The 12,117-nt window shown below is 41.1% G+C and overlaps 1 protein-coding gene across 1 annotated transcript in view; it reads right to left on the bottom strand.

Annotated features, from left to right (window-relative positions):
* Positions 1-305: 305 nt before the first annotated feature.
* The window catches only part of SLC25A37 (solute carrier family 25 member 37), an 80,142-nt gene continuing 68,330 nt past the window's right edge, over positions 306-12,117 (bottom strand). The window contains exons 4-6 of the mRNA XM_054497374.2: positions 3,361-3,453; positions 1,296-1,374; positions 306-554 (exon numbers count right to left, since the gene is read on the bottom strand). Coding sequence (XP_054353349.2) covers positions 344-554; positions 1,296-1,374; positions 3,361-3,453 — 383 coding nt within the window. The 3' untranslated portion in view covers positions 306-343. The remainder of the gene's footprint in view (positions 555-1,295; positions 1,375-3,360; positions 3,454-12,117) is intronic.

Genomic DNA, 12,117 nt, shown 5'->3' with positions numbered 1-12,117 from the left:
CAGAAAAAATACAAAAAATTAGCTGGGCGTGGTGGTGGGCGCCTGTAGTCCCAGCTACTAGGGGGGCTGAGGCAGGAGAATGGCATGAACCCGGGAGGCGGAGCTTGCAGTGAGCCGAGATAGTGCCACTGCACTCCAGCCTGGGCGACAGAGCAAGACTCAGTCTCAAAAAAAAAAAAAAAAAAAAAAAAGAAATGTCTGTTGTTTAAGCTACCTGGTCTATGGTATTTTGTTATGGCAGTCTGAGCTAAGACAAAAGATATCTGTATTAGCGTGCTCTAGAAAAACAGAACCAACAGGATATAGAGAGATATATAGAATAGATTTATTATGAAGGATTGGCTTACACAGTTATGGAGATTGAGAAGTTCCATGATCTGTCATCTGCAAGCTGGGGGCCCATGAAAGCAGTTGGTGCATTTCCAATCCAAGGACAAAGGCCCAAGAACCCAGGGAGCCAATGGTTTAAGTCCAAGCCCAAGTCTGAAGGCCTGAGAACCTGGCGGGTGTCTGGGCGTTGTAAATAGTGTAAGTCTTGGTCTGAGTCCAAAGGCCTGGGAACCAGAAGCACTGATATCAGAGAGCAGCAACAGGATGGATGACCCACTTTAATGAGAAAGAGCAAATTCAAACTTCCTCCACCTTCTTGTTCTATTCACCCAGTAGTTGCTCAGTGTTATTTGATTAAAGTGCAGTTTAGTTGGACCTTAACAAATGAGATGGTCTAAGTAGGCAGAGAATAGAGACAATAATGGAGATTATTATAGTACTATTAGGGATAATACCAAGAAATTCCATTGTAGAAAATATTACATAATTCCAACATCCCAGACTTGACAAGTGGATTTTCTGACCTGCCACGCACAGATCATACAGGAGGCTTCCAAATGTGAATTCAGGAATGTGGCTGCAGCTGTTCTCTGGAACTGAGAGGCCCCAGATAGAAAGCTGAGTGGTGTGCACACAGATTCACCTAAAGGTGCACCTGTTATAGCTGAGTAGACTCAGAGTGAATGACAGGCTTAGAAGCAGAACTTTCAGACCATTCTTACCCCATACTACAGCCACCAAGAAGCAAGCCCCAATGGACTGGATTTCCATTCAGTGTGAATTCTTGAAAAGCTACATATGAAATGGCCCCAGTTACCCCCAACTTAGGATAAACCAGTTATTCCCAACTTAGGATGGCTCTGAAGGGTCATCCTAGTTTCAGGACTCCCCACAGGGTTGGTGATGGCTTCTTTTGGAACTGCATCACAGCTCAAGTTTTCCCTCACCCAATCATGTGTCCTCACTTCTTTAAGGGTTGATCTCCAAACCTCCTGCACATGAACCATTGCAGCCTCTGCTTCCGGGGAACCCAGCTGTGCAACACTGCCCGAAGAAAGAAAAGGTAAGGTCCCTGATTTCAAGACTCAATTTAGCTAGAAATGTCAAACGCAGTCACAGAAATCATTACAGTATAGCACAGATTATAGACTATAAACCTCTTGAAGGTAGACATATTGCCTCATTGTTTTTAGTATTTTCAGAGCCCAGCAGCAATCCTGGTTGTAATCACTGTCTGTGGAATGGATGGAAGGATGGAAAACAAACGACAGAGTTACCACCCATGAGAAGGGCTATCAGAGCTCAGAGCAACACAAAGTCACCATGGAGTTTTGTTCTTGGGAAAGGCATCACTAAGGAAGTAGCAATTAAGTAAGGGTCTTCTACACAGTAGGGAGAGAGAAACCCAATCTACTATGCAAGAATGAGACCACAAAAAACCAAGACTAGATTGAGAAGATGGAAACATTGATAACTGTCTAGACTGCCCATCTATAAGAGCCACTAAAATGTTACCAGAAACATAATCAAATGGATAATTGTGTGATTGTGTGTGCCCGTATTTCTTTCAAGGATGTAACTGGAAATAAAACTCTGATGATTCTATTGGAGTGAGGAGGAAACCCCAAAGACACATGCTCAAATAACAACACATGGCCACTTGACTTCCTTTAAAAGGGCAGGGCTGTGTAAAAGCAGGTTTAGGTGAGAGCTGGATGGCTGAGGATGTTAGTCAGGGGGCTACTCTTGCCACTGCCATTCTTCTTCTTTGATTCTCTGAGTCCCCCACTTCATGCAGCCATCAGCCATTCCCCTAAACAGACACTGAAAAAAACATTTGAAGAATATTAGTTTTAAAAGACATCAAACTGATTCGCCTGCTTTGGCTGCCCACATGCCTCAATTAAGTCTTAAATCTAGAGATATGCAGTAAGAAGGGAAAAAAATGAGAAAGATATTCAAGATGTCAGGGATGAGTTCACCCCATGATTGTAACTAAAGCTGTTTGAGGCTGTTTGCATTTCTGCCAGTTCCATAAGTGTACAATTGTTGCATGCTTTGTGTGTGTTGTTTGTGTGCATGTGTGTGTATGTGTGTATTGAAACGTCAGCAGGAAGGCCTAAGTCATGTTCTCACTGTAAATCCAGTGATGTCCAGACATCCCTGGAAGCTTTTTAATGCCTTCTTGACTCCCAGTTCCCAAGATCAAGACTCTTAACCCTTCTCTAATGAAAGCCTCCCCTTTACTCACTGGAAAGGTAAATGGATAAAAAAGGAACTCATCAGGGTCAGGGGCATGGTGAGGCTGAGGATCACAGCACTATTTCGGGGAAATGGCTGGAACTGGGGGGTGAGGTCATTTTAAATACAGCAAGGCATGCATTAGGATTATTCTCTTTGCCAGTCTTCAGTGACTGCTGCTGGGGGCCTAGGATTCCTAGGACTCTCAGTGCTCATGGTGGGGCTCAAAGCTTGGCAGTCCTGTCACAATGAAAGGTTGTGAAGGTAGAAGGCAGTTTCCACACTTTAGCATTTACTTGTTGGAGTACAGAATGGAGGTGTCAAAAGGCCACAGAAATGCAAAGACTATTGGCAACTCCTCCTGTCGGGCCCCAGCAACACTGCAGGGTTCTGGGGAGGGGATTACTGTAGAGACACTGGAAGCTGCTTAATAAGATCGAACCACAGGGAGGACAAGATGGACAAATCCAGATGGTCATTCCTGAGCCCATAGGAGACCTCAGGAACTCTGAAGGACAAAAGGAAGGAATAAGGAGTTGGAATACCTGAAGTTTTGAGAAGGAGATTAAGCCCAAGAAAGACTGGTTTGTTGCAAATATTCAGGCTCTGTTGTACATCCCAACACCAGATGGTTATTCCTGGGAAACATGGGCGTGTGTGCAGATGACTGGATTTACTGAGTTCACCAAGAGGACATAGCCACTTCTAGACAGCTGGAAATCCCACTCCTGACTACTTATATTGTGGGTGGTTTCCTGAGCAGTGAAGAGAAGTAGCCAGCACACTCACCGTAGGAGCCCTCCTCTGCAACACTTGGAGAGGAATTTCGTCGATTTTCCTTTCCTGGGGTTTCCAGTCTTGATGGCATGTGGAATAACCAGCCTGGTGCAAAAGTGAAAACAGAACCTTCAAGAAGGCTGACTAAATACTTGTTGATATAATCAGAGGTTCTGAGTGCTAAGGGAAAGTCCCAGGACTTAAAAAGAATGTCTTCCATGCATGCTTCTGACAGATGCCTGAAGTTCTGCCATGACAGCCCCACTCTGTTTGCCTTCAGTGCTGTTCATGGCACTTTGGAGGATTTTATTGGGGAAAGAGCTTGTTTTTTTAATTTAAGTATTAAAATAGATTTTGCAGCCAGCTGTGGTAGCTTACGTCTATAATCCCAGTGCTTTGGGAGGCTGAGGCAGAAGACTCACTTGAGCCCAGGAGTTCAAGGCCAGCCTGGGTAACATAGCAAGACCCTGTTTCTTAAAAAAAAAAAATAAAAAATAAAAAAATAAAAAATGTACTGCATTCACATGACTCAAAAGTCACAGACCTAACTTTAGAATTGACTTATATATATGCACGGTCTCCCTTCCACACCTCACCTTCACCACCATTGCTGTCATAACCTCCCCTGGCCATTGTTGTGAGGGTTCTGTGTATCCTTTGAGGGTTTCTTTTTGCACAGATGAGCAATGTAAATATATATTCTTATCCCATCTTACCCAAAGATAGCATATTATAACACTCTTTTATTTTTTGTTTTTTATTTGTGTGAGTTTTTTAGTTTAAACAAAATTTAGCAATTTTTTTACTTAAAAAAAACAGGTGTGTTTGATACCTTTCTGTTTCAGATGTTTCCTTGTGATTCATTAATTTATTTTTATTTCCATAGGTTACTGGGGAACAGGTGATGTTTGGTTACATGGGTAAGTTCTTTAGCGGTGATTTGTGAGATTTTGGTGTGCCCATCACCCGAGCAGTATATACTGAACCCAATTTATAGTCTTTTATCTCTCACCCTCTTCCTACCATTTCCCCCTGAGTCCCCAAAGTCCATTGTGTCATTCTTATGCCTTTGCATCCTCATAGTTTAGCTTCCACTTATGAGTGAGAACATACGATGTTTAGTTTTCCATTCCAGAGTTACTTCACTTAGAATAATAGTCTCCAATCCATCCAGGCTGCTATGAATGCCATTAATTCATTCTTTTTTATGGCTGAGTAGTATTCCATTTTGTGTGTGTGTGTGTGTGTGTGTGTGTGTGTGTGTGTGTGTGTATCACAGTTTCTTTATCCACTCATTGATTGATGGGCATTTAGGTTTGTTCCACATTTTTGCATTGTGAATTGTGCTGCTATAAACATGGGTGTGCAAGTATCTTTTTTGTATAATGACTTCTTTTCCTCTGGGTAGATACCCAGTAGTGGGATTGCTGGATCAAATGGTAGTTCTGCTTTTAGTTCTTTAGATGTTTCTTTGTAATTTAAACAAATGGACGGTATTCCATTATATGAATGTACCATAATTTTTTTATCAGTCCTTCGTAATCGTCATTTAGGTTTTATACAGTTTTCACCATTTCAAATAATCTGGCAAGGGTGGAGCCTGGAGAAGTTACCAAAATGGCCATTTTGCACATGTGCAAGTATATCTGGAAGATAAACTCCAGAAGTGGAAAGGATAAATTTTGTAATATTTGTAGATACTGTGTATGTGAGTGTATGTGAAAGTGTGCTTATGATTTTTTGTTTTGGAGGAATTTTAGATTTACAGAAAAGTTGCCAGCATAATCCAGAGTTTCTATATACACCTTATGATATTGCATTTTTTCGATATACAGACATTTACCATTTTTATGTTGTCACTCTACTTATGTTTTGCTTTGTAGTTTCTACCTTTGCAGAATAAAAATCCATTATTTTTGTTTAGTTTGGTTTGGTTTTATCTTTTACATCAATTTTTTAATTCATCTGAATTTGTTTCAGTATATGGTATAAGGTATGAGGTGGGAATATAACTTAATTTTAAAAATTGTTGGCCAGGCCTGGTGGCTCACACCTGTAATCCCAGCACTTTGGGAGGCCGAGGTGGGCAGATCATGAGGTCAAGAGATCAAGACCATCCTGGCCAACATGGTGAAACTCCATCTCTACTAAAAATACAAAAATTAGCTGGGCATGGTGGCGCACGCCCGTAGTCCCAGCTTCTAAGGAGGCTGAGGCAGAAGAATCACTTGAACCCAGGAGGTGGAGGTTGCAGTGAGTCAAGACCGCACCACTGCACTCTAGCCTGGCGACAGAGCGAGACTCTGTCTCAAAAACAAACAAACAAAAAAATTGTTAATGAAAATTCCCAATTATAGTATCTTTTGTTAAATAATTCTTCCCCCCAAGTATGAATATAAATTTAGTATACAGTAAAGGCAGAGTGCATACCAGGAGAGAAGTAAAGGGCAATTCTATTAAGTTGATCTTGCTTGTAAATATTAGTGCTTTGGGGACAACTTAATATTTCAATAAATTCATTATATGTTCCATTGGTCTTTCAGCTGATTTTTCTTGAATTTCTAGGTAAATCATTATATTTGTATTACGTTTTATAATAAGAATAATTTTGTCTCCTTTTAAATATTTTTTGCTCTTATTTTTTGTTTTAATTTCTTATTTTATTGCATTGGCCAGAACTGAGGAGATGGGCAAAGGATGGAATCAAGTGCACAAACAGAGGGGCCTCACTTTAGAAAGGGAGATAAACTTATCTTTCCATTGAAGCAAGAAGGAGAAAGGACAAAACTGTGCAAGGAAGTAGGAAATGAAGCACCCTCTTCTTGGGAGGAATGCAGAGGAGTAAGTGTCTTCAGGATAAGAACCTGGTTTTAATTAAGACAAGAAGGTAAAAAAGAGAACATTATGAGAAGAGGCTAGGATGTAGGGTAGTGTGTTCGCAGAGGGCAAAAGGGAATAGTTTAGAGTAAATGAAGAAATAGAAGTGTAGGTCATGGAGAGACAGCTCCAAGGCTTATGGACATGACAGTCTTAGAGATAGATGACCAGGGAGGCGTCCAACTGGAACCTGACCAAGGATAACAGAGCTGTGAGGCATGGACTTGCTGGTTGCTGCAAAGTTTCTAAAAGGAGCAGTGTCAGAATCCTCTAGAGCACAAACAACTGTGGCACTGGGGAGAAGTTGCCACGATGGGAATTGATTACCCTCCTAAGAGGGTTCCAATGCTGGAGGGCAGACAAGCAGTAAGACCAGCAAATGTTATAATTCAGCAGTTCAAGTACTTCCAGTGCTGGCTAAAATGGAGTAGGTTTACTACAGCCTGTATCTTCCATTAATTACAACAACAATTCTGAGGAATATAAAAACCAACTACTGAGGGCTCTAAAAAGTAAATAATAGCAGGTGGATTGGGGAGGAAAGATCAAATTTAAAGAATGACCAGGGGCCAGGCACGGTGGCTCATGCCTGTAATCTCAGCTCTTTGGGAGGCCGGGGAGGATGGATCACGAGGTCAGGAGTTTGAGACCAGCCTGATCAACATGGTGAAACCCCATCTCCACCAAAAATACAAAAATTAGCCAGGTGTGGTGGTGTGCACCTACAATCCCAGCTACTCAGGAGGCTGAGGCAGGAGAATTGCTTGAACCCAGGAGGCAGAGGTTGTAGTGAGCCGAGATTGCGCCACTGCACTCCAGCCTGGGTGACTAAGTGAGACTCTTCCTCAAAAAAAAAAACAAAAACAAAAAAAAACAATGAGTGACCAGTATGATGGTGAGTTTCTTTGTTTTTTGCTTTGCTTTGGTTTTGTTTGTTTGTCTCCCTCCTTTGCCTCCCAGCTTCAACCTGAAGGTGGACCACATTGCTGGAGGTGTATGCTTAATGCAGTTAGCAAAAACTGGGAGAAACTTCCTCTTTCTGGCCATACCAGGATAAAGGGTCCTGTAAGCCAGAAAGCATTGGAGTAATTCCCATTCTTTTCCCTTTTTCCCCCTTTCTTTTCTCTCTGCACTCTCTCCTGAGGCCAGCCCAGTTGCAGAACTGCACTGTCACTGCAGTGGCAAGGGCACATAAGACTGAAGAGAAAAGCTCCTGGTTGGGCATGGTGGCTCACACCTGTAATCCCAGCACTTTGAGAGGCTGAGGCAGGTGAATCACTTGAGGCCAGGAGTTCAAGACCAGCCTGGCCAACATGGCGAAACCCCATCTCTACTAAAAATACAAAAATTAGCCAGGTGTGGTGGCATGCACCTATAATCCCAGCTACTCGGGAGACTGAGACAGGAGAATCGCTTGAACGCAGGAGGAGGTTGCAGTGAGCTGAGATCATGCCACTGCACTCCAGCCTGGACAACAGAGCAAGACTCCATCTCAAAAAAGAAAAGAAAAGCTCCTGTGAGCTAAGAGTGGAGATGATTCCTACTATTTTTTTTCTACTATTTTTTCCCTCCCTTTTCTCTCACCACTTTTCCTCTAGGATGGGGGCAGGGGCTAAAACTCTTAAAGAAACCCATACTTCTGGCCAGAGGAATCAGGAAAGAAACCCATAGGATCATACGGTATGTGGGAAATTATGTAGAGAAAAGAGCTGGAGAAGCAGATACCATAATTCTGTGTAGGAACTAACACAAATCTCAAGCTCACTATTGAACCTCACATGCATAGAACAGACCCAATGAAGCATAGTAAAGGCTTGAGAACTGAACTATGATACAAACCACTGAAAAGTCCAAACTAAACTCTGAGGCGCCATGCATGGGGCAGATTTACATAGCATAGGAAAGACTTTGAAAATTAAACTGACATTGGGCCCATCCCCAGAGGGTGAAACAGAACTTACGGTTCAAACACAATCAGGTTGATTGCCTGCTAAAACAAACAAACAAAAACATTCTCTAGAGTATTTTACTATAACTCAAAACTCTCATCACATAATATTCAAAGTGTTTAGAATACCATCCAAAGCTACTTAACATGCCAACAACCAGGAAAATGTCACCAAATCTCAAGAACAGACAATTAAAAATGCCAAATATGAGATAATCCAAATTATCTGACAAAGACTTTAAAGCAGTATTATAATCAAACACTATGAAATACAAATAAACACTTTTGACAAAAATGTAAAGATAAACATAGTCATCAGAGGAAAATTATCTTTTCAAAATGGAAAGTTTATAATTGAGAATATAATATCTGAAGTAAAGAATTCATTGCAAGGGCCCAAAAATAGATGGAAGATGATGAAAGAGTGAGTGAATCTGAATATAGATCACTCGTAAATTTCAAATCTGAAAAAGAGAGAAAAAAACGGATTATAAAACAAACAAACTGAGCCTTAGGAACTTGTGGGATGACATCAAAAATTCTAACATTCATCAAAAATTCCAACATTCATGTCACTGTCCCAGAATAAGAAAGAGATTGGTGCAGAAACAATATTTAAAGAAATAGGATGAAAAATTTCCAAATTTTGTGAAAGACAACGGTTTACAAATTTTAAAATCTCAGTGAATCTCAAGCAAGACAAACTCAACAAAAAGCAACAAATTATAATCAAACTGATAAAAACCAAATATGAAGGGGAAAAAAAACCTTGAAAACAGCCACAGAAAAATGACACATTACATGTAGGAGACATCAATTCAAATGACTGCAGATTTCTCATCCGGAACCATGGAGGCTAGAAGACAATGGAACAGGATCTCTAACATGCTGACAGAGAATTGTCAACCCAGGCTGTTCCAGAATGAAAAAGAAAGACATTTTCAGAGGAAGGAGAACTAGGAATTTGCCACCAGATGATCTGCTCTAAAATAAATGGGGAAGGAAGTTCTTCAGACTGAAGGAAAATGATACCAAAGGGAAACCTATAACTTTAGTAATTTTGTAAAAATGAAGAGCAACAGCAATTATTTTAAATGGATAAAAATAATAGACTTTTTTGTTCTTAAGTTTTTTCAAATATGTATGATTATTGAAAACAAGAATTGTTTAGCTTTGCGTAGTGGCAGTATCATAGCCAATGAGGTTTATCCAAGGCACAATTATTGCTGGTTATTTGGTAATTATCCTACAGAAATGAAAACTTACATTCACACAAATGTGTGTGCAGATAACAAGAGTAGCTTGATTCATAATCACCAAAAACTAGAAACAATCTAAATGCCCTTTGTTGCTGAATGAATAAACAAACTGTGGTACATTCATAGAATAGAAAATAGTCTACAATTTATGTGACATTTATGACATTCTGAAAAAGGCTAAACTATAGAGATGGAGAACTGTTTGTCAAGGGTTAGGAATGGCGGGAGGAGGTGACTATAAAAGAGCAGCATGGCCAGGCATGGTGGTTCGTGCCTGTAATCCCAGCTCGTGGGGAGGCTGAGGCAGGTGAATCGTTAGGTCAGGAGATCAAGACAATCCTGGCCAACATGGTGAAACCCCGTTTCTACTAAAAATACAAAAAAAAAATTAGCTGAGCGTGGCGGTGCATGCCTGTAATCCCAGCTACTCAGGAGGAGAGTAGCTGAGTAGCTGAGAGTACTGAGGCAGGAGAATTGCTTGAACCAGAGAGTTGGAGGTTTCAGTGAGCTGAGATAACACCACTGCACTCCAGCCTAGCGACAGAGCAAGACCCCAACCAAAAAAAAAAAAAAAAACAGCATGAGGAAATTTGGGGAAGTGGTAATGGAACTATTGTGAATCTGATTATTGTGGTGATTACATGACTATGCATTTCTCAAAACTCAGAACTGAACACTAACACAATAATTGTTCTTTACATAATTTTAGACATTATTAAAAATGTAGTCATCTGTTAAATTTTCAATTTCATGTGTCCCTCCCTTAAGTCATTATATACAGTATCTAAAAGCTGAATGGAAATTGAATTCTTGTAAATCTAAATATTTGAAAATTCACCAGGGGAGCTTAACTTTTAAGAGAATCATAGAAAACTTGGTTAGCACACCTGATACCTGCTACTATCTATGTAAAGTAGAGTTTTGGATTTCATCATCTCTTTAAAGTGAGATGGCAGAGCTGGAAGAAAAAGAGTGGGAGCCCTGCAGGGCAGTTCAAATCCCTCAGGACCTGCCACCAGAGAAACATAACATCCTCCCCTGATTTAGTGAAAAGGATACCGGGAGATGGGGCTTGCACACCCAGGTGCACTGTAACTTGCCTTTTTTTAGATTGGGCTCACAGCTGAAGGTCACTGGGGCCTGAGTCCCCATAAGCCAGATCACAACCACATCCCTCTCTCACACTGCCAGCCTAAGAATACCCTGATGTCAAGAGCAAACAGCAACACCATGAGAAGGAGGAAGTTGCCTTTGTCTCAGCTTCGTGTTTAGTGATGTATGTCAGAGATGACACCTGTTCAATAAGCCAGGTAAACTTTACGCTCCTTGTTCTTGGCTTCTTTCTAGCTCTGCAGTTAGCTCAGGTGCTCCATTCGGCGAGTTTGCACATCCTGCTCACATTTCCACAGGCCTCACTTTCCTAAGCTGTGTTTCAGGTTCAGTAGTCTTTCAAAAAAATCACAGACAACTCTGCCTTGCCCCTCCTAGGAAGGTGAGGAACACCTTTGCTCAATAACTTCCTGAAAAAACAATGGATGCAAAACTCATTGTTATCAATCACGGGGCATAATAAATGCCTAAGGAAGTTTCTTATAAAGCAAGCCTAGTGTGGCTTATTCTACAAATTGAAGTCTCCTTTTGAAAAGAACCAAATCCCATCCCCCTCCTGAGCCACACACATATATACACACACACACTTGCCAATTTCTCTAGCTACTAAATCCACATTGGACATAATGTGGTTTTTTTTTTTTTTTTTTTTTGACTGGTGAACATTCTAGCAGTTATTCTCCTGAGTCTCTTAAAAATACAAATGCTTTCATCCAGTATTTCTGAGAGGAATAAGCTTGAACTGAATTGCTGGATATCCAAACCACTTCTGGGAGCCTCAAACTCCCAACAGAAGCATTTCCTCTTCTTTCCATACCAGGGGCTGCTTCTGTTTCTTTTTTTTTTTTTTTTTTCCCCAGTTCCAACCAGTACCCCCTACTGGTTTATCTAGCACTCCCCACTGACAGGATGCGTCTTTCACAGAAGAAGATGGCGCTATACATAACTCAACACAAGGGGATGATATACTTAAAGTATGCATTTAGTAAATAAGAAGAGATTGGGCCAAGCACTGTGGCTCATGTCTGTAATTCCAGCACTTAGGGAGGCTGAGGCAGGTGGATCACCTGAGTTCAGGAGTTCAAGACCAGCCTGGCCATCATGTTGAAACACTGTCTCTACTAAAAATACAAAAATTACCCAGGTGTGGTGGCACACACCTGTAATCCCAGCTACTAGGGAGGCTGAGGCAGGAGAATTGCTTGAACCCAGGAGGCAGAAGTTGCAGAGGGCTGAGCTAGGACCACTGCACCACAGCCTGGGAGACAAAGTGAGACTCCATCTCAAAAAAAAAAAAAGAGAGATGTTAAGTTGTAACACAAATGTCCTCTCCTATTGCCAAAATACTGCAAGAGTTCATTTTCTTTCTCTAGGGCTCTTGCTGCAACTGGAAGGGATCAGTGAATACTGCTAAAATTTAAAATAAAGTTAAGCATAAATCAAAGTTAAGTCATTAATTGTCTTACTACTGAAAAACCAAAGAGCATCCACTAACAAGAAAGAGTTCATGGACTCCTGGTCCAGTTCATCCCTCAGTCTCTGCCAGGCTCCCTTCTCTGGCCTGAATGTTTGTGT

The sequence above is a fragment of the Pongo pygmaeus genome, chromosome 7 (assembly GCF_028885625.2).
Source record: "Pongo pygmaeus isolate AG05252 chromosome 7, NHGRI_mPonPyg2-v2.0_pri, whole genome shotgun sequence".
Classification (NCBI taxonomy): domain Eukaryota; kingdom Metazoa; phylum Chordata; class Mammalia; order Primates; family Hominidae; genus Pongo; species Pongo pygmaeus.
This window is presented reverse-complemented; position numbering and strand designations above follow the sequence as displayed.